The sequence below is a fragment of the Triticum urartu genome, chromosome 7A (assembly GCF_056163025.1).
Source record: "Triticum urartu cultivar PI428250 chromosome 7A, HENAU_Tu73, whole genome shotgun sequence".
Taxonomy (NCBI): domain Eukaryota; kingdom Viridiplantae; phylum Streptophyta; class Magnoliopsida; order Poales; family Poaceae; genus Triticum; species Triticum urartu.
The window spans coordinates 190,250,203-190,272,160 of record NC_141879.1 but is presented as its reverse complement, the minus strand read 5'-3'; the positions used below and the strand labels follow the sequence as shown (position 1 = coordinate 190,272,160).

Sequence of the window (21,958 nt, the reverse complement as noted above, 5' to 3'; positions counted from 1 at the left end):
GCTTAGGTTTAGACCGGCGTGCTGACCTCTCTGTTGTGCCTAGGTGGGGCTGCGACGTGTTGATCTTTCACGGCCGGGCATGACCCCGAAAAGTGTGTCCGGCCAAATGGGATCAAGCGTGTTGGGGAATGTGGTGCACCCCTGCAGGGAAGTTAATCTATTCGAATAGCCGTGATCTTCGGTAACAGGACGACTTGGAGTTGTACCTTGACCTTATGACAACTAGAACCGGATACTTAATAAAACACACCCTTCCAAGTGCCAGATACAACCGGTGGTCGCTCTCTCACAGGGCGACGAGGGGAGGATCATCGGTTAGGGTTATGCTATGCGATGCTACTTGGAGGTTTTCAGTCTACTCTCTTCTACATGCTGCAAGACGGAGGCTGCCAGAAGCGTAGTCTTCGAAAGGATTAGCTATCCCCCTCTTATTCTGGCTTTCTGCAGTTCAGTCCACCGATATGGTCCTTTACACATTTACCCATGCATATGTAGTGTAGCTCCTTGCTTGCGAGTACTTTGGATGAGTACTCACGGTTGCTTTCTTCCTCTTTTCCCCCTATCCCTTCTACCTGGTTGTCGCAACCAGATGTTGGAGCCCAGGAGCCAGACGCCACCGTCGACGACAACTCCTACTACACTGGAGGTGCCTACTACTACGTGCAACCCGCTGACGACGACCAGGAGTAGTTTAGGAGGATCCCAGGCAGGAGGCCTGCGCCTCTTTCGATCTGTATCCTAGTTTGTGCTAGCCTTCTTAAGGCAAACTTGTTTAACTTATGTCTGTACTCAGATATTGTTGCTTCCGCTGACTCGTCTATGATCGAGCTCTTGTATTCGAGCCCTCGAGGCCCCTGGCTTGTAATATGATGCTTGTATGACTTATTTTATTTGTAGAGTTGTGTTGTGATATCTTCCCGTGAGTCCCTGATCTTGATCGTACACGTTTGCATGTATGATTAGTGTACGATTGAATCGGGGGCGTCACAGCTGTCATCATTGAGTATCATTCTCTATCACGGAGTCATTTCTTCTCAAAAGATGCATTTAGTTGCTTTGATGCTATTCAGTGCTGCTCATCTGAAACCAAATATTCACCACATGTTAGGTACAAAGTCAATCATTGTCAGTAATTTAATGTGGATAAAAGTACTTGTCACTGTACCTGTCATCTGAACGGAGCAGCCTGAGATATTATTTGTTGGATTGTGCAGATGCAAACACTTTGCATATGTCTTTTGTTGGATTGTGCAGATCCAGTTGAGCAATCCCTATAGCAGTCCCTAAAGTTGCAAGTAATATAGGTGGGAAAATAGCTGGAGGTAACAACGAGGGTGTGTCAACCGATGGCAAGAGGCACGACGTGGTCGGACAGGGCGGGGTGGCGAGTCGCTAGGCAGACTAGGCGTTGCGGATGCTGGCGGTAGCTCATATGCGGGGACGGAGATTTCCTGCTCCCCTGATTAACTTTTTCAACCATGTCACCAACAATCAGAGGCTGTCCATTGTAGTAGGAATCCCTGGCTTGTGATGAAGGATCATACAAGATTATACAGGTAGTCATGATGATGAAATCGGCTCACATAATGTTCAGTTGGTTCCAGCTTCGTGTTATGAAGGTGAATCATAATATATTTTTTGCACTTAATTTCAGATTAATAGTGAAGTATAGTTGAAGCTACTAAAAAGCCAAGTGTGCAATATGATGGAATGGACATGAGCAGGGGCTAAGTGGATCGAACCTGGCGGTAGAGTATTTATAGGCCCGACGGCCCCTCCCACGCGGTCGCCGCACCAACCCCACAGCCCATCCAGGGCGCCCGCGGCTGGCCGAGGCGTCCGTTTCCGGGGGCGACTGGGGCGGGGAAGCGCGTCCCTGGCCGGCCAGGGCGTTGTGGCTCTCGCGCGCGGAGCTCTGGCTATCGGGCGGTGCTCGAGGGATGCGTCTCCGGTAGCGGGGCGGGGCGGGGACGAGCCAAACCTCAGGCCTCAGCGGCTGGGGCGGGGCTGCGGCGGCGGTTCCTCATTCGTTTCTAATAGGACGTCGGGGCCAACAGTGAGGGGCGGCGTGTGGGGCGGACGGCATGCCAGGGGCGGGATGCGGGCGCCAGGGAGGGCAACGATGAGGGGAGGAGGCAGTGGGGCACCGGGGAGGTGAGGCACCAAGCGGGAGAGGAGGGAGGTTGGGGATGGAGAGCTCCTATGCGTGCGAACGTGAGAGGAGGGGAAGTTGTGCGCGGCGGGGGATAAGAATCGTGCGTGAGATCGGGATAGCAATTTTTCAGAAAGGGAAGCAGGAGTTTAGGAGTGGCAGGGTGGGTAATTAAAGTGTAAAACGTGTTTGATGTTGTTGGGGTGGTTTAGTCCATCCGATTCTATGATTCGACGGATGAGATGATTTGGTTTTTCGCCCTCTCGTTCTTTTATAGAAGTAGTAGATGCATGCGCGTTTTCTTGCTTCTAGCTTTTCCCACTTTGAAGTTATTTATTTTTGAGTTGGGCATAACCCCTTTCCATTACTTAGCATAACGGAAATAGAAATAGTTTTAAGAGTTCAAAAGAAGACCTAGAAAGGGGAAGCGAGCTCAAAGCATCGCTGGGAAACCCACAATAAACACTCGTTATCGAGCAGCTCATCATGGGGCGAAAACCCAACGACACCCTAAAACCAGCCGACTAACTCTAACCAGGAGAATTCCAACAAGTTTTAGGAGGGTTACTCCAGACATAAACCATGAGCCCACACAGGGGCGAAAGGACTATTTTTTCCAGATATAGTTAAACATTCACGCAGGAGCAAACGAACTATCTATCAGCAGCAAACGCTTCAGCTCTCAGTTTGAGGTTTCCCTCGGCGCTGCACAGATCCGCATCATGTTCGATGCATTGGTCCTCAGCATCTTGGCTCCGCGCTCCATCATCTCTCGATCATCTCCTGTCATCAAACCTGCCCAGTAGGTAAGAAAACCACATGCAGAGTAAACCACATCAAAAGGCGACCTCATCTGTTTAGACTCAAAGGTAACACTGTTACGATTAATCCACATCGCCCAACAGAAACCTGCTAGACCAAAGGTATAAAATTTCTCCCCATCAGGTAAAAACATGTAAGCCCATGAATAGTACTGCCAAATGTTACTTGGACACATATCCATGCCCAGTACACAGCCTACAGTCCTCCAGAGGACTCTGGCCATAGGGCAAGTGAAGAAGAGATGCTGGGATGTTTCTCTCTCCGCACAGAAGGAGCAGGCAGGATTTTCCAGCCACTTTCGTCTACTCATCACATCTCTAGTTAGGATAGCGTCCTGAAACAGTTGCCAAAGGAAAATTTAAATTTTAAGGGGAATTTTTGCTTTCCATATCCACTTATAGTTTGCCCCCGCCACATTTCTTTCCAAATATTCATAAACAGATTTCGTAGTAAACCTACTTTTCTTCCCCAAGGTCCAGACCACTTGGTCGGCTTCGCCAGGCATCGGCCAAGTCCCCACTATAGATTTGATATTACTCCATTGCTCAAGCATGGGAGGGTGGAGTTGCCTTCTAAAAAAGTTTTTTATATGCATGCATTCTCTTTGGTTAGATTCCCATGAAATGTTTCATTGGCACACACTCCCTCTGTCTCAAAAAATTTGTCTCAAATTTGTTTCTTAAATGGATGTATCTATCTCTAATTTGATGCTAGATATATCCATTTCAAAAACAAACTTTTTCGAACGGAGGAAGTATGTGTTAGTCACCAACGAACTTAATTTCTTTGTTAATCTAGCCACGGATGAATTTAATTTCTACGATTCTCTCAAGTAAACACATTCCATACCATATCATTTGTGTGTTAGTTGGTCAACTTGTTGATTCTTGACTTCTTGTTACTCATAGGCGGATATATATCACGAAATTTGTGTAAGAAAGCAAGATAGATCAGTTTTCTGAGAATCAGATAGGATTATTAATTAATAAACAAATTCTGTCTTTTGGCATCCGAGTGATGAGCTCGTTAGGTGGAGGCCCAGCAAATCGGCTTACATGGCCCAGGTGAAGGCCCAGCCGAGTGACAACATATGAAGTATTTTTTAGCGAAATCACTAATTAAGGAGTACTCGTTACAAAGAACACTCCATTTTCTCAGGTTGCGACAAGTGACGCATATGTAGCGCGCCACTTGTCGCAACCTGAGAGTTTTCCCTTTTTTCGTAGATTCATTTATTTAAAATGTTTTATCTTTTAAACCGTGCGTTCAAATCTCGAACCGTTTTTATCATTGAATTTCTCGCATCGAGATCTTCAAAACTAGATCCCATGTTGATAGGTTTTGATGAACTTTTTTTTCATGAAAAAAACCAGACGAAAAAACCTGGCGAAAAAACCGAACAGGGAGCGCGGTTTTTTCCCCTTTCTGAAAGAGGCACGCCCGTGCCTCTCGCGAAATCACACCCGTGCCTCTTGTGGAAGCAAAACCGCGACTCTCGTGAAAGGAAAAAAAACAGAAAACGTGTTTTTTTCGTTTCCGAGAGGCACGACCGTGACTCTCGCGAAAGCACAACCGTGCCTCTCGCGGAAGCAAAACCGTGACTCTCGCGAAATAAAGAAAAACCAGAAAACGCGTATTTTTTCCCTTTCTGAGAGGCACGGCCGTGACTCTCACGAAAGCACAACCGTGCCTCTCGCGGAAGCAAAACCGTGACTCTCGCGAAAGAAAAAAAAACAGAAAACGCTTTTTGGTTTTCCCTTTCCGAGAGGCACGGCCGTGACTCTCGTGAAAGCACAACCGTGCCTCTTGCGGAAGCAAAACCGTGACTCTCGCGAAAGAAAAAAAAAGCAGAAAACGTGTTTTTTTTCGTTTCCGAAAGGCACGGCCGTGACTCTCGCTAAAGCACAACCGTGCCTCTTGTGAAAAAAACCGTGACTTTCGCGAAAGAAACAAAAAAGAAAACGCGTTTTTTTCGTGAAAAAGCTAAGGAAGACCGGGAGAAAATCAAAACGTTGAAAAAAATAGGGAAAAACCAATTAAAAAAGCCGAAAACGCGTGCAGAAAAATAAAGAAAAAACAAAATTCGGAGGAAACGTCCAGAGCGCGACACGTGTCGAATGGCTAAGAGCACGCCAAGTGGCGATGATCGTTGCGAGGCTCCCGAAGGAGCGCTCGTTAACTAGTTGCTCTCTATTTTTCCTGTATGTTAACTGAAACGAGTACCCCTCAAAAAAAAACTGAAACGAGTTTTACTGCTACCGTGTGGACGGACCAAAATATTAGAGAAACACACCATCCTTTATTAGGTACTAGGAAAAGTGCCCGTGCGTTGCAACGGGAGAAGAAAAGAATAGCACATGCTCTAACCCAATAAATTAAATTAGTGACGTTTCAATAATTTATATACCACAAAAGGTGTAAAAAGGTGTAATGAAAAGTATAGTTTATAAGTCAGATATGAAACATATTTTTTGTGTTTTCTGTGTGTGTCCTAACCTGTGTACATATATTATATATTAGTACAACATTGCCTAATCCTTATCCAGCTATGAATGTTGTTTGTCTCCTTTTTAGTTTTATTAATAATGTTGTAAAGGCAAGAGCTCCTCCCTCCCGGCGTGTGGGACGAAACAGGTCACCGTTGCCGCACTTTCTCTAAAAAAATTGTAATAGGTGCTAGCACGCATAGCATCGAGTCAAGGTTTTGTGTTTTGTTTTGAAAAATTTACTGTCCTTGAATGAATCGGTGAATTTTGGATTTTTGATTTTTTTGGAAAATCTCGGACGAAAAGGACTGAGATTGTACATTTTTTTAATTATGAATTTTAAAATTCGAAATTTGTTTTTTTAACGAAAAATGAGCAAAATATGAACTAAAAACGAATTGTACAATTTTTTTTAATCCTGCAGCAATGGACTAAACCAGAATCTATCTGAACAACACCGATCCTTTGATTGATATACAACCACGAATAGCTCTGAACAATTCAATTTAGCAGACTATCCCAAACTTCAATCAGCAGGAATACCACAGTACTTACTACTCATCTTGGTGTGGTTAATACTCTCTCTGTTTTTATTTAGTCTGCATATTAGGTTTGATTGAAGTTAAACTTTGCAAAGTTTGACCAAGTTTATAGAAAAATATATAAAAATTTGTCATAACAAATCCATATGATGTGAAAGTACATTCAATAATAAATCTAGTGGTATTGATTTTTTTATTGTATATATTAATATTTTTATTTATAAACTTAGTTAAAACTTACAAATCTTGACTTTGACCAAAGCTAATATGGGGACTAAATAAAACCGGAGAGAGTACTATATCAATCTCAGCAGGAATGCCTAGTACTTGCATCTACACCACATTCTGGTCCCGTTCCAGCCGGCCGGGATGAGCACGTCCGCATCCAGCAGCTTCCGATACATTTTTGATTAAAAAAAGGCACGAGGCACCCAAAATCCCCACTCATCGCCACTGAGTGCCCCTTCCACAGTCCACTATCCACACATCGCCGTTTCTCTCATCCACTCAGGTGCCGCTCCGCCTCCGTCTTCTTCCTGCTACCTCACCACCCAAGCAGCCCGCCCTTCTCTTCTCCATCCACCTAACACCACCCAAGCGCTGCTCTCCTATCCTCATTCCTCAGCCGCGGTGGCTGCTGGCCAGCCACTTCCTGGCTGGCAGCGCCGGCGTGTTTGCTGCAACGGCTGGGGCGGTGGCCGCCTGCTCGTCGGCGCACGGGGGCCGGGGCGGAGTCCCGTGCCGTGGTGGTGGATCCCCTCCCGGTGGGTGGCTGTGGGCAATGGGGCCGGTGTGCAGTGGCTTGATTGCTCGCCAGATCTGGCGGCCGGCCAGCACGCGCGGGGGCTAGCTGTGGCGCCTGTGGCAGAGGCAGTCTTCTGGTGGTGCTGCTCGTCTGCCGGTGGCCGTGGGTGTGGCGGCGCCTATGCAACGTCACCTATGCCCAAATCCAATCCAATCCAGCCCCTTTTCTGCTGTGTTTATGCCCAAATCACTTGACAGGCGACACATGCAGCGCCGGCCTGCCGTGAGCAGCTCCGGTGAGCCACGTCTTCCTTCTTCAAGCAAGGCAAGTCTCCTCGTTCTGGCTCTGCTCGATCAATTATCACTGCACATCAGCGGCTTCGTGCACGCAAATCTCTTTGGCACAAGCGGAGTAACATTTCTTCGTCAGGCACCGTATGTACCATGGCGCTCTCGCCGGTTAGCTCGAGACGGACACCCCATGGTGTGCACGCCCGGACTCTGCTCTGGCCGAGAACCTCTGCAGCCTCCGGGCTGCCTGCCTGGCGGAGACAGCGTCGAGCTGCAACTGCTCGTGCCGGCACTCCTTGCTACAGAAGGGTGTGTCCCCTCTGTACATGAAGACGTCGCTGTCGCGCGCCAGCCGCTTGGCGCAGAGCGCGCACGCGTCCAGCGCCGGCATGCCGGGCTCGCCCACCGGCTCGTGGCGCGGAGGCCGGCGGCGACGACCTCGTTGCTCTTGGCGACGCCAAGCCATGCCTGGCTCCACTGCCGGAGCCTCTCCCCCGGTTCACCGTTGTGGTAGCGCCCGCACTCCAGGCCGAAGCCGCCCCGCCGCAGCGCCTCGGTCCGCCGCGCCCGACGCCTACAACGGCAGCCGCGCTCTACAACCCCGCCGCGATGCCTCGCCCCGTTCCTGGGCTCGGGCAGCGTGGACGCCCGCCACAACGCATCCCCCTGCCTTGGTTTCTGCGGCGTCAATGCCGGCGGCAAGCGGCGGGGCGTGACCGGCGGTAAAGTGGAGGCAAAAGCAATGGATAAGTGGTGGAGGAACGAAACGTTATCCCTTTAAGACAGGACTGCGGGTTATTTTCTCATAAATGGGAGGACTTTTTTGCAAAAAGGCCAGCGACGTACGACCAGACGCCATCGCTGTTTATTAGTAGGTAAAGATATATCTCTACTACTTAAAAAGAACGTAAGGTTCTATTTCACCTCTTTTTTGTCCAACCTTTCATATATACGTCGCACTCTTTTTTATCCTCTTTGATTTTTTCCTTCCATATTTGATTGTTCTCCTATCCATTTAATTGTCTCATGTTTATTAACTTATCAAAATAAATATATATTTTGTTAACAAGTCATTACATTCTTACCAAATAAGTGCTTAACAATAAATGGCAGAGAAATCATGACGATTGCATACAAACATTTGGTAAGATTTTAGCATATCAATATAATAATATACATGGATTCTCAAAAACAATAATATAGTACAATAATAGTCGTGCAGTCAGGGGCTAATCTACTAGAATGTTTATACTCCCGTTGCAACGCACGGGCAATTGTCTAGTATAATAAAAAGATAGATATAGATATATTGATTTGTCTCAAAAAAATAGATATATTTATTCTGTCAAATCAAGAAAAGTTGACATAATTAACCACCCGTACATATCATGTGATGATATCTGTCCTCATGCTGGACCCTCACTCGTCGGATGCTTATCTAATTGGATTATGGTCCCCGTCATTTTGTAGTGAAAAAAATAAAAATATTAATGTACAATAACACATCATTTTAAGAAGAGAAATTAAGATCTCTCAGCTAATGGGCGACTACTTGAAGAGATCAAAGGGTTGCTTCGGTCTTTTGATGATTTTAAGGTTGCTTGGGTGCGGGTTAGCGAATAAGGTCGCACATATCTTAGCTAGGAATGGTTGTTGTAATGCCTTCTGTAAATCTTGGCTCCATGTTCCTCCCGAGTGTATTCGCCCAAAGGTAACATATGAGGGAGCTGCGAACTATGAATAAATTAACAACATTTCCCTCAAACAAAGAAGAGAAATTAAGAATAGCGTGGATCACCTCGCACACCCTTGCCTTAACTTTTGCTGCTTCGTTTTGCCCTCTTTTTGCTCATGATCGGCATTACAAAAGAGGCGACGGCATTCACCATTACCGCACCAACATGGGTGCTCACTGACACCGCGCAAGTACGGGATGTGGCCATCGACGCCACCCGCCCACCCCTACGCGTCAGATCATCATCGTTGTTGTCAACGTTGTTGTCAACGTATACAACACATGCTCAATGCAACACCTTGGTCCGGGCGCTCCAGTACCAAGCACCTCGGCCGTCACCAGCACTAGGAGGTGAATGCTTTGGCTGCCACGTCCTTCCCCATTCGGCTGCTCGTCGGGCTAAACATGTCATTACCCCACCACAACCATATTTCTTCCATGTGATCGGTTTCAGACTGTGCCCAACTCCACCACCAGGAACACCATACATAACCTGATCAAGTAAGGAGGGTCATTTCGTCCCGTCAGCCTTTCCTCTGCCTATTCATCCAGACTAGCCACTACATCACCCATTCACCCTGATTTCCAGCTAGATTTTCTTTGACTTCCAATTGGTTTGAGGAGCCCTTAAATGAAATTGTAATGATCCTCACAAACGATGTATTACTTATTACAAATGAATAAAGTCTGAGTTTTTTCAAAAAAAAAAAGCCACTACATCACCCTGTAGAGGCTCACCATCAACCTTGACAAACCCCCGCAGAGTGGCGAGCGAGATTGCGGCTCCTACAATCCATCTGGATCTAGCGAGGCCCTCGGCACCTAAGCGTGCCATCTCTTATGCTGATTCACAACTGCAGTGACAAATCGCCAACTTAGCCTCCGCCTGAGAACATGGATTCCACGACGTCTCAACCTCCCCATCAGCACCGCGAAGACACCTCCCCATCAACGCCATTAAGACTGCTGCCTGCTAATCTCCACCACCTCAGCATGGCAGTGGATGATGGTGCAGCGGCATATGGAAACAGAGGAATGGAAGAACCTTGTTTAGTGAATATATACACCACTAACACAATACTAGGGAAAATAAAATTTATTCCATAACCTTACCAAAGAGAAAAGAAAATGTCAACATGACTTCACATGGTGCATCAATTGGAGGTTCTCATAGACACATAATTGTTCTTCCCGTGGATACAACCATTGCAACTTAGGATGCACTCTTGTATCCTTAATCCACTAGTACTCTTTTAAGTATAGAGATATCCGATTAAAGTTTTACATCTGGAAACAAGTTCTGAAAATAACATTGAATAATTACTTTTAGTCGAAACAACGGATATGATAAACTAATACTTGAAAATTACACCACATTACCATTTGGATCACATTATATATATTAAATCTCTGCCAAACGTCGCACATAAATGATTTTTAAATAAGAAAATTATAAATCCAACTTACCTCAAAATTAAGAATACGTTCCCAATTTCCTTGAACATATTTAAGAAGACATAAGTGGCCCAATTCAACCATTTATTGGATCATTTAGGCATTTCCTGGTGATCATAGATGCATGTAGTAGTTGCCGGCACGGCTGCGGGGCCAGTTGAGCTAGACATGAGTTTTTTTTTAATATTTAACATCTATTAAAAATTTGGTCACATATGACATGAAGGGCAAAAGTGTCTTTTTACATGCAATTTAACGGTGTTAGATGGGAAAATGGACTGAAGTGTCATAAAGGGCACAAAATTTAGACTTGGTGTTGAGATAGGAAAAAAAGTTTTCAGTGTCAAATAAGAAACAAAATTTAGGGGTGCTAAATAAGGAATTCTCTCGCCTTTATATTTGACGGTAAGCCAAATGAAAGAGAACTGCTAAGTTGCTTTACCAAAATTTGGATTTGGTAGGCTACAAATCAAATCCAACTTGTTTTGCCACATTATTTGCATTACGCTATCTTGATGAGTTAACCTTGGCGTTAAATCAAACAAGCCGTAACTAGGGACAAAATTACATGGACAATGCCAAAATTTGGTAAAAACAAATTGTATCAAACCAAAGGGTGGTTAGGAAACTGTGGGAGTAGAAGGACAGAACCAAAACACGTTGTTTGCTTTAGTACGTTATATACAGCTAAGAGTGGTTAACAAACTGTGGCAGTAGAAGACCAGAACTAAAGAGTTAAACATGATGCTGTACTTACAAGAGTGAATAGTTTAGAGTCGAATGCTTCCTCAAACTTATTTATATGATCATTCATTCGCTAAAACTGGAGTAGGTTTAACCAAAAACATAATAGGGAGGGTTAAAAAGGGACCTCTGCCATCAAACATTATGTTCATGTAGTTACCTAGTTATTAATGCATCTGAAAATTGATTTATTGGTCAAGAGAGAGTACCTGACTAAATTTCCTATTTCACATTGCGGTCTGGCAAACGGAGTCAGCAAGCTTGAGACAGCAACTGCACAACTTGCAAGAAAGTCACGATTATGATGACCCATAGATTCTGCAAAAGAGTCAAATGGCATATTAGTGTAAAGCAAATGGTTTTCAAAGTTGCCTATTTATTTAGATATCACAACAAAATCACATAAGCACTATCTCAAACAAAACTGAAATATTGCAACCAGGCCACGGACAAAACCTTTTCATTTCAAATGACAAGGGAATTCAGCATCGGAAAGCAAAGCAGTTTTCCTTACAGAATCAATCAGTGGTTTCTAGATAGGATGGTACAATGGTTTTTTTAACTAGCTTGAATGTTTCGTCAAATCAATTTATCCCAAGGAATAACTCTGTTCTACGCATACAGTACAGGCAACTGATGGTAGAAAAAAATCTGGCCTAACTGAAAGTGATCTCCAAACTTTGGTGAACCAACTTGAAATGGGCCTCCACGGTGTCAGAATGAAGGTGGTAGCTCATAGGTTCCTGCAACTTTATTTTCAAGAGTGGGTTTTCTATCCTAGGGGGTAGCTTCCCCCGATGATCCAACGCCTATTCGTACATATGGATCTCCGTGAACCGCCACCATTATACGTGCTCATTAGTATCATTCATTCACCATTAGCATCGTATGTGGATAGGGACCTTTCTCAAGATACATTGTGCTGCAAATAGTCAATGGTATATTGGCTACAGATGTTTACAGGCATGCCGTATCTTCCAGTACAAACCAAAACAAAACTACAAAAGGCTATGATATCTTAGCTACGACTATGATATCTTAGCTACGGATGCTTATGTTATGAAAGCAACTTGTATATTGGGAGGCCAAAGCCAGCATATATACACATACATGAGGATGCCAAAAGGCTACAAAAGGATGCCAAGAGACTAGAATGGAAAAGGCCAAAAGACATCACTAATATAACTCTAACCCCCCCCCCCCCCCCCTCAAAACTCATGGTGGATCCACAACACTGAGTTTGGAGAGGTAAAATCTATGTTGTGCTCTAGTTTGGGCCTTCGTGAAAAAGTCTGCTAGCTGTAACTCAGAAGGCACATACTGAAGAGCAATAACATGATCCTCCACAGCAGCGCGCACATAAGAAGCATCAACACCAATATGCTTGGTAAGTTCATGCTTCACAGGATCCCGCGCAATGCTGATAGCACATGTACTGTCTCACAAGAGGGTGGTAGATGTAGTAACAGAAACGCCTAATTCCTCGAGTAACCATCGTAACCAAGTCACCACTCCAGTCAGAAGAGCCATAGCTCGTAACTCCGTCTTTGCACTCGAACGGGAAACTGCAGTTTGTTTCCTCGTCTTCTAGGCAATGAGAGAACCACCAAGAAAAACACAGTAAGCAAAAAGTGAACGGCGATCAGTAGGATCACTAGCCCACGTAGCATCTGAATAGGCCTGGAGCTGTAACGAGCTGGAACGGGAAAAAACAAACGATGAGAGATCGTGCCACGATGATATCATAGAACACGTAGAAGGTGACTAGAGTGAACTAAAGTGGGAGCAGCAACAAACTGACTTAAAATATGGACAGGATAGGAGATATCCGGGCTGAGTGACAGCAAGATAGACAAGACTCCCAACAAGATGACGATAATGCGTCGGATCAGACAAGGGCTCGCCATCAGAAGCGTGAAGCCGAACATTGCGCTCATTACTAAGAGCCACACAAGCAAGAATATCCTGGATATACTTTTCTTGAGAAATAAAAAAGGCATCAGAGGTGGAGGAAACCTCAATCCCAAGAAAGTAATGAAGAGGACCAAGATCAGACATTAGGAACTGCTCACTGGGACGGGCCTTAACAAAGGCAATGTACTCAAAATCGTCGCCAATGATGATCATGTCATCAACATATAGAAGAAGAAGAGTCCTACCATGAGCAGAAAGGTGGACAAACAATGCTGGATCATGAGCACCGGGGAAAAACCAGTTGCGGTCACCATAGAGGCGAAGCGCTCAAACCAGGCACGGGGGAGCTTGCTTAAGGCCATAGAGAGAGCGACGAAGACGACAAACCATGCCATCAAGAACAGAATACCCAGGTGGTGGCTGCATATAAACCTCCTCACGTAACTCACCATTTAGAAAAGCATTCTTCACATCAAGCTGAGACACAGACCAATGGCGAATAGAGGCCACAGCGAGAAGTGTGTGGACAGTGGTCATATAGGCCACAGGAGCAGAAGTTTCATCATAATCACGACCATGCTCCTGTTGAAAGCCACGAGCCACAAGACAAGCTTTATAACGATCAGAGCGAGTCTTTATCTTGTACACCCACTTACAAGTGATGGAACAAACAACGGGAGGAAGAGAAACTAGATCCCGCATGTCGGTGCGCTCAAGGGCAGCAACCTCCTCAGCCATCACAAACTGCCATTCAAGATGAACAACAGCATCTCGATAAGAAGTTGGCTCAAGAATGGTCGAAAGACCATAGCGAGAAGGAGAATATTTGTCAAGGGGTGGACAAGGCCGAGAACAAAGACCATAAATCGGTTGAGAGGAAGACGACACACTAGAAGTAGAGGGGACATCAGTAGACTCATCCACAATACGTGGACGAAGAGTATAATGGAAAGCAAAGGAGGGAAGAGGTGGAACCACTGGAGGTGGTGACGAAGAATGTACCGGTGATGAAGGTGGACAAGGGGAAGGTGTCGGTGATGAAGGTGGAGAGTCATGCGATGTGGGAGGAGAATAAACTATAGGAGAGGACGGGGTCGGATCTGCAACAGCGGGACGAGGAGTAGGAATACTGGGCACAAAGGGAGGTGTATCCGAAAACATAAGAAAAGAGATGTCATATGTGGAGAAGGCCGAGGAGGATGGACGCGGGTAGAAAGGGCGGGACTTCATCAAAGGTCACATCCCGGGAAATACGAACGACCGACAGGATCCCAACACCGATAGACCTTATGCTCATCACTGTATCCGAGAAAGACACACTCAACAGACTGAGCGGTCAGTTTGGTGTGTTCACGAGGGGCAAGCAAAACATAGCAACACAACCAAACAAACGAAGCGCCGAATAATCAGGAGAACGGCTAGAAAGACGCTCGAGAGGAATACCATCCTGTAGAGCAGCAAATGGCCGAATGTAGATGAGATAGGTGGAAGTGGTAACAGCCTCAGCCTGGAAGAGAGGCGGCGATCATTATGGCACGCGTCGTCTCAAGAAGGTGACGATGCTTGCACTTAGCCACACCATTCTGAGTATGAGCACCAGGACAAGAGAACTGAGTAAGGGTACCCTGCTCAGCAAGGAACCCTCGCAGCGCATGGGAGATATACTCACCAGCTGAATCTGCACGAAAAATCCGAATAGGGGTGGACTGTGTATGAACCACGGCAGCAAAAAAAATTGTATATCGCCAAGGCAGCCACTGGTACAGGGCAGGCGCGTGTCTCTTTGCGGGCCTGCTTCTTCGACGACGTCCGCAAGCTGTTCGACGGTTTGCCCACAAGGTACAAATGGACTCCGCCGACAAGTTCTTTTTCCACAAATTTCTTTGTGACTCGGTTGATTCTTCATCCGACAATGAGGAGATGGTGGCTGCTGTGTTGGTCGTCCATGACCACCTTAGTAGTCAGCAGCCGTTGTTCCGGGGCTTGATCCCGGGACACTGGCGTTGAATCGCCACCGAAATAGCGGCCATTTCTTTCTTTGGAAGGACTACTTCGAGACACTCAACCCTCTCTTCAAACATCACCAATTCCGGCAGCGTTTCCACATGGCTAGGCACCTTTTCAACAGTATTCGAGAGGGGGTGGTCGGGTACGATAAGTATTTCGAGTGTAAGGAGGATGCCCTTGGAAAGATTGGATTCTCCTATTATCAAAAATGCACTGCAGCTATTCTGATGCTTGCATACGGAGTTCCGGGTGATCTCATTGATGAGTACATCCATATGAGCAAGTCCACATGCCAAGAGTCCATGTACATGTTCTACAAGGCTGTGATTGCAATGTTTGGCCCTGAGTACTTGAGAGAGCCAAACGTTGCAGATACAGCCCGCTTGTTGGCAATGAATGCCAAATGAATGCCAGCAGGGGCTTCCCAAGGATGCTTGGTAGCATAGACTGTATGCACTGGGAGTGGAAGAACTGCCCTTCTGCTTGGCAGGGGCAATATAGGGGCCATGTCAAGGCGGCATGGCCGGATCGCACACTGATCTCAACGTGCTTCAACGCTCTCCGGTGTTTGCAAGGCTTGCCGAAGGCAACTGCCCAGCCGGTGAATGTTAACATCAACAGCCACAACTACAACAAAGGATACTACCTAGCTAACAGTATCTATCCTCAGTGGACTACTATTGTGAAGACAATCTCCAACCCTGTAGGAGAGAAGAGGAGATCTGCACAAGAGCAAGAGAGTGCTACGAAGGATGTGGAGCGTGCCTTTGGTGTTCTCTAATCTCAGTGGGGCATTGTCCGGTATCCTGCTAGAACTTGGGGCACCAAGAAGTTGTGGGAGGTGATGAGTGCTTGTGTGATGATGCACAATATGATCGTAGAAGATGAGCACCCGTAACGTATCTACAACCAAGGGTTTCAATTTCAGGGTGACAATGTTGTGCCTGAGCATGGAGGAGTGGGAACGTTTGCACAGTTCACCCAATTTCATCATCAAATGCATAATTGGGAAACTCACATTCAGTTGCAAGATGATTTGGTTGACCATATGTGGGTTCACGCTGGCAACCAATAGATGTATCTTCTTTTTTTAAGTATTTGAGACAATTTAATTTTTATTTGACTTGTAAACTTTGACATATTTATTTGGCTTGTGAACTATGCTATATTTATTTGGCTTATGAACTATGCTATGTTTGTTTGCTTGTGTAACCATGTGAAATGTTTGTATTCTGTTTGAATTTATGTTTGCAAAACGACGGCAAGCCAGCCGCGCGGGCGAAAATGTGTCCGCACGTTGGGCGCACTGCCGACCAAATGAAAAACAGGACAGACGACGAGCGGACGGCCGACCCAAACGGACAAAAGGCGGACAAAGTGAACGTCCGTTTGGGTCGGCGCGTTGGAGTTGCTCTAAGAGACTTTATTAAATCTATAGTTTACTATACACCTGCATGATGGCAGATGCTAAACAATGTTGGCACATATCCCCAAGCAATCAATCCTACAGTGGGATTAGAGGGGTAGCTATCCCAGGGTCAGTTCAATATGCCATGGAGGACTAGCAAATCCTAAGTAGAAGGGTCAACCCTGCTGTTGATGCACTTCGATACATGGTATCATATATAAAAATGCTGCTATCTTTATATGTCAATTCCTTACCAAGAAACCTTATTCACAAGGAAAATATGGAAGTCGGAGAGAAAATAAACATCACACTAAAGAAAACATATGACTACGCAACAAGGTATAAAGTTGTGACTGACTCACAAACTTCCAGAAGAATTCACATAATATCAGAAAAATAGTTAATTGACATTTTTCTTAAAGCTACAGATCTGTGGATCAAGAGGTGCCAGTGATATTAATGTGATAGCGCCCTACAATTTCGTGCCAAATATCCGCATTAATCTTTAACTTAGCCCACTACATCAAAAGGATGGAATGCAGAGCAGCACAAGAGGTCCAGAACTAGAAAAACTAACTGCTCCGAATATAAACACAGCCATATGATTAGCTCTATAAAGACAATTTGAACCTTAAAATGATGTACAGAGAAAAGGAAAATGCAAATGGGAAGGCAATATATATGTAAAGTGAGACCCAACTCAACAAGAGATTTAAACACCCTTTTTCTCAAACTCTTAGTGCTTCAGCTGTTCAGAGGAACTAAATATGCAAGAATACAAGGATGTATGATGAATTGATTATTCCACCATGTTAAGGAAAGTGACACATATCTTATCATATTAGGTGCCATCTTTATAAGGGCTTTTGTAGAATCTTGATTGCCAATATCTCTTCAGAGGTCAAGAGGACCATACACCAATTATAATTGTTCGCTTATAACAAGGAAACCACAAGGCGTCAGGATCTCACCCAAAGTAAAAGGTGTAAGCAATTGGAGTGTTCGACAGGATTAGACACTAGGGTACTGTTCAGACCTAGATTCTTGTATAGGGCAAGGATCTAAGAGTTCTTACAGGTTCCGGAGTTCTTAGTGATCCCTTAGTGTATTCTGGTTGTATGTAAGGAATTTATGGTCAGGTTTCACCACTTCGTTCTTGATTCAGTTTCGCAATATTTGACACAGAACTATGATATCCAACCTACATAGTCTCCAGCAAGATTCTCAGCTTATATAACATTTGGGAATACAGTAGCTAATAATCAGTTGTCCAGAAATTTTTAGTAAACCACAAATATGAACTAGAATAAAGAACAATCTCATCATGTACAATATAACAGTATGTATTTCTTACTTGTAACTTCCTTGCAAGTAATGCAGTTGTCGCCTCATGCTTGGTGCCACCACATGCAATAACTGCGCAAAAATATTACAACGATCAAAATATTTCACAATGATCAAAAGATGCAAAGTAAGTGTATATATAAGGCATCTAGATAACTTAACACCCTGTTTTTGCTGGCCAAGAAATATCTTTTCTCGACACAAATTAGCGAATAAAATAATAAGCATTACACAAATCGACGGCAGCTTCTGACCTTTGTTTGTGGTCCCTCCATACCAAAATATAAAACGTCATATATTTTGGTACAGAGGTAGTATATAAGAAGCTATTGACACAAACTAGGCTCTATTTAGAACAAATAATTCCCACCAGGCAGAACTTGCATCTAGAAAAGCGTACCACAACAATGTACACAATGTATAAACCAAATGCTCCCTAGGCGCCTCTGCGCTATCCAGGGGCGCCTTAGGGCTCCCTCTGAAGGAGCCACCACCACATCCTCTCATCCCGAAACCATTGCCGTGGCCTACGATCTGCTCCCGACGTCGACGAGAGGCTTCTCCTCTGTCGCCTTGGTCTAGTTCAATGTCTTCCCCTCGTGTCACAACTTGTTAAGAGGAAATCCTGGTGGTTTTGGTTGAGGCATGTGGGTGGCACAGCTCACGGAATACAATCTGGTATTAATCAATTGGATACGATGTTGTGTTTTTGCCTTTTTGGTGCTTCAAATACCGATCCATGATTTTTCCAGGTTGAAACCCATGATCAGACCCTTCACTGGTCAGATCCAACAAGGACGGACACACGCCATCTCTTTTGCTCAAGGCATCTTCTTCAAGGTTGACAGTCTGGTCTTCACTGGTTGGACTCGAGAAGAATGGTATGTGCACTCAGGTTGACGTGTTTAGCTTCCACTTTAGGTGTGTCCTCTAGATGTGGCGTCACTTCCTCATTCGTGCAGCCTAAGGTATGACAACGAGTTCATCCAACATGGCAGAACAGGGTGTGCCTACACACGAGATTAGTTTTTGCCTTGTACCTTTGAGAATGAAAATCCTTCATTGGCTGGATCAGGCAACATCGTCGCATAACATGTGTCATTTCATTGTTGAAGGCATCGCTTTGGAAGATGAAGGTGTTGACTTCCTTCCGAGGTGTTTTTGCTGTTTCTGTTCTGGCCTTACTGGTTTGGTTTGACTAATTATCGTTCTTAGGCGTTTGCTGACACTTTGTTCTCATAGTCATGGTTGCTTCCGCCGATGGTTGCCACATCCAGTACTCCAAATGTAACTCTCTTTTTTTTTAGGAAACACATGTAATGAATTATGGTTGCGTGAATCATCTAGTCTAGATGCAAAATAAAAACCATTCCTTTTCCAAAAAATAGCAATATACAGTGTATATATAGTGTTGACGAACTCATATCAACCTATCCATGAAATGTCGGCCGATGTCTCTACTTCCTATCCCACTAAAACACAGATCCATGTCGAACGATTAACGGATGTGCAAACACGAGCGAGATCTGGTAGATACAGGAAATTCCCCACGAAAAAATAAGCGGTAAATTCCAGGATCTTCCACTCACCTCAAACCCTCGGCGCAGGCGGCCAGACGCGCCCGAGACCAAGCATTCCCGGCTGCGGGAGGCGAGGCGGACCTAAAAGGCGGCTGGTGAAGGATCTGCAGACGGCCGCGGATTCCATGGAGGCGGCTGGAACCCTAGCGGGAGCAATACTATAATGGAGAATTGGAGGTTGCGAGCTGCTGGAGCATGGAATTGGTTTTTCGGCGAGGGAAAAGTCGGAGGGAAGGTGGAGGCGAGAGGGGAGAGGGAAAGAGTAGTCGTGGGTACAGAATGGCAGATTTGTTTACTCTCGGTTAATTGGGGATTTGGGGAGGGTTTGTGGCTGCCAAGGCGGCACGTCACGGGGCAGGTCATTTTCAGAAGAAACAGCTGTCGGTAAGAGCAAAGGCAGTTGGATCCATTTTATAAATAAACAAGCAAGGACAGTCTATTTCAACTTGGCTGGTTTATGTTTTTTTAATCTAAAGCAGAAACAACTACTCCCTCCGTTAGTCCGCATAAGGTTTGATCAAAGTCAAGCTTTATAAAATTTGACTAATTTTATATTAAAAAATATAAACATTCACAGTATGAAATCAATATTATCAGATGCATCATGAAACGTATTATCATACTATATAGTTTTAGTGTTGTAGATGTTCATATTTTTTTATATAAATTTGGTCAAACTTTGTGTAGTTTGACTTTAACCAAATCTTATATGCGGAGTAAAAAAACGAAGGGAGTACTCAGATGGGGGAGTATATTCAGAGAGCATCAAAGGCCGTAGACTATTCGGGACGTCTGCTGTAACATTCCGATTCTCGGAATGTTTAAGAAAAAGTTTTCCAAAAATCAGGACGAAAAAATTTCGTTCGTTTTATTTGTTAATAAAAGCTTAAATTGAGTTTTTATAAAGTTAGTGAATTTAATTTGAACTAACGTCAACTTAAATTAAATTTGTGTTTTGATCTTTGTTTTAACTGGTTTTTAAATTTGTCTTCAGCATATTTAAATATGCGAGTCTACACTGTCTTGGATATCTCAGTTCTTTTGATATGTATTCGAGCTTCTTTTCCTTCTCTAGATTTCTTAAAACAGAAATCAATTTCTTTCCTTTTCTCAATCTCGGGCCAAATTTCATCGGACCATTAGATACGTTCTACCATTTGAATTGTCCAGCTATCTTACTCATACTTTCCATTCACACATACATTGTTTCTGAGACAAATCCACCAATACATGCATCTGTACATCTCTCTTCTCTTCCCTGGATTCATCCAATTGTTTTTGTTTTCTTTCTCAAGTCACATGGGCCTAGCCCATCTATTTTTTCCACTGTTATTTTCCTCCTACCCTCCTTCCTTATGGGCTGGCCAAACTGGCCCATTCCTCCACCTAGCGAACCTCCTCTCCTTCCTGTAAGTTCCCAAATCAATCTACAGAAGGAAAACAACCACCATAGGAAACGTTCACGCATGATGAAAACCCCTCCTGTTTCTATCTTTAATTGCTACATTTCCAAATCTGAAGATATGCAGCCATCTCCCAAGCGCCAGCACTCTAGCGCTCCATCTTCTTCCTCCACGCACACATACACCGAAGAGAAACAGTCAGAAACAGTGAGTGCGTACATCTAGTGCCGCCCCTCCTTATTCCCATAACTCTCCACTGTTCCCAAATCAGTGAGTATATATACCTGTGCTCTATCTCCTCTGCCAGTCGAATGACTTCTCCTTCATCCTTCATGTTTCCTTCCTCCCTCTCTGTTCTAGTGCTGCTCCATGGACGCCGGCGCTCGATTCCGGTGACACAGGCCATCTTCATCAGCACCCTTGCGCCCTAAGGTTCCTCTCCATACCACGGGTCCATTCAGAGAAGAAAGAATGTGATCCGTCGATCACATGCGAAGAATTTTATATGTCCGTCCACACTGTTCGTCAAGTTCATTGCATCGATTCGTCGCACTCGGTGAGCCTCTGCGTAATTCCTTTTATACGCGCACTATATCATACCCGTAGTACGCTGTAGACATCTCTTTACATTCTATGATGGAAGTTGGCCGCGCCAATTTCGTCATGTCCATGAACCGGAGGCCATCCGATGGTATTCATATTTTTCTTTAATTTTCATTCGTCATATGACTTCGTACCCCAAAGCTGAAATATCCCCTAGGTCCTTTGTAACCCCGTGGAGGAGTTAGATTACTTGTTTGGTCAATTGGATGTGTGTAGATTTTTATTGTTTGTTGATCGGTGATGTTTTTGTTTGTTTGTTAAAATACATTATTTATTATTTGTTTGTTAAAATACGTTATTTATCGTATGCTCATGACATGCCTAGGATTCACTCTTAATTATTCCATAATTCTAGGAGTTAGATGTGATTGACTAGATTTATTGTAAGTACTTATTTTATTTATTTCTTATAGTTTTGTATGGTGTCTCATGTTGTTATTTTCTTTTTTAGATAATGTAGTTCTCTTTTGTGCACGTGTACAAAATTTGGTGAATGATCACCAAGCTTATAATTTCATAGAATTATTCTAAGCTTTGCTTTCTTTATCGAGTCATGGAATATTTCATGTTTTGATTAGTTTCTTTTGTTTAGCATGAATATATATTAGATATGTTTTATATATTTGTTCTCACCCATGTTACATGTTTATTTTATTGATTTGAAATCATGCCATATCTATGATAGTTCTTCAGGTAATTATTGTGTGTGTTTTCATGTAGTTTCTTTA

At 44.3% G+C, this 21,958-nt stretch overlaps 1 protein-coding gene and 1 long non-coding RNA gene across 8 annotated transcripts; both read right to left on the bottom strand.

Annotated features, from left to right (window-relative positions):
* Nucleotides 1-993: 993 nt before the first annotated feature.
* LOC125518796 (uncharacterized) lies at nt 994-19,538 on the bottom strand. 7 transcript variants are annotated; one of them, XR_007288126.2, is made up of 8 exons: nt 19,234-19,536; nt 17,655-17,716; nt 11,181-11,289; nt 10,240-10,372; nt 9,886-10,072; nt 1,743-2,947; nt 1,166-1,520; nt 994-1,080 (listed from the first exon to the last, which is right to left on the bottom strand). It is a non-coding gene; the product is annotated as an uncharacterized LOC125518796 (long non-coding RNA). The 7 variants fall into 7 exon arrangements; XR_015609728.1 differs by having other exon boundaries at nt 1,166-2,947; nt 19,234-19,538; XR_015609729.1 differs by having other exon boundaries at nt 1,166-2,935; nt 19,234-19,538.
* LOC147958925 (protein MARD1-like) lies at nt 7,085-7,633 on the bottom strand. The gene has a single exon (XM_087531966.1). The coding sequence runs from the start codon at nt 7,501-7,503 to the stop codon at nt 7,207-7,209; it is 297 nt and encodes a 98-aa protein (XP_087388092.1). The 5' UTR covers nt 7,504-7,633; the 3' UTR covers nt 7,085-7,206.
* Nucleotides 19,539-21,958: the final 2,420 nt, after the last annotated feature.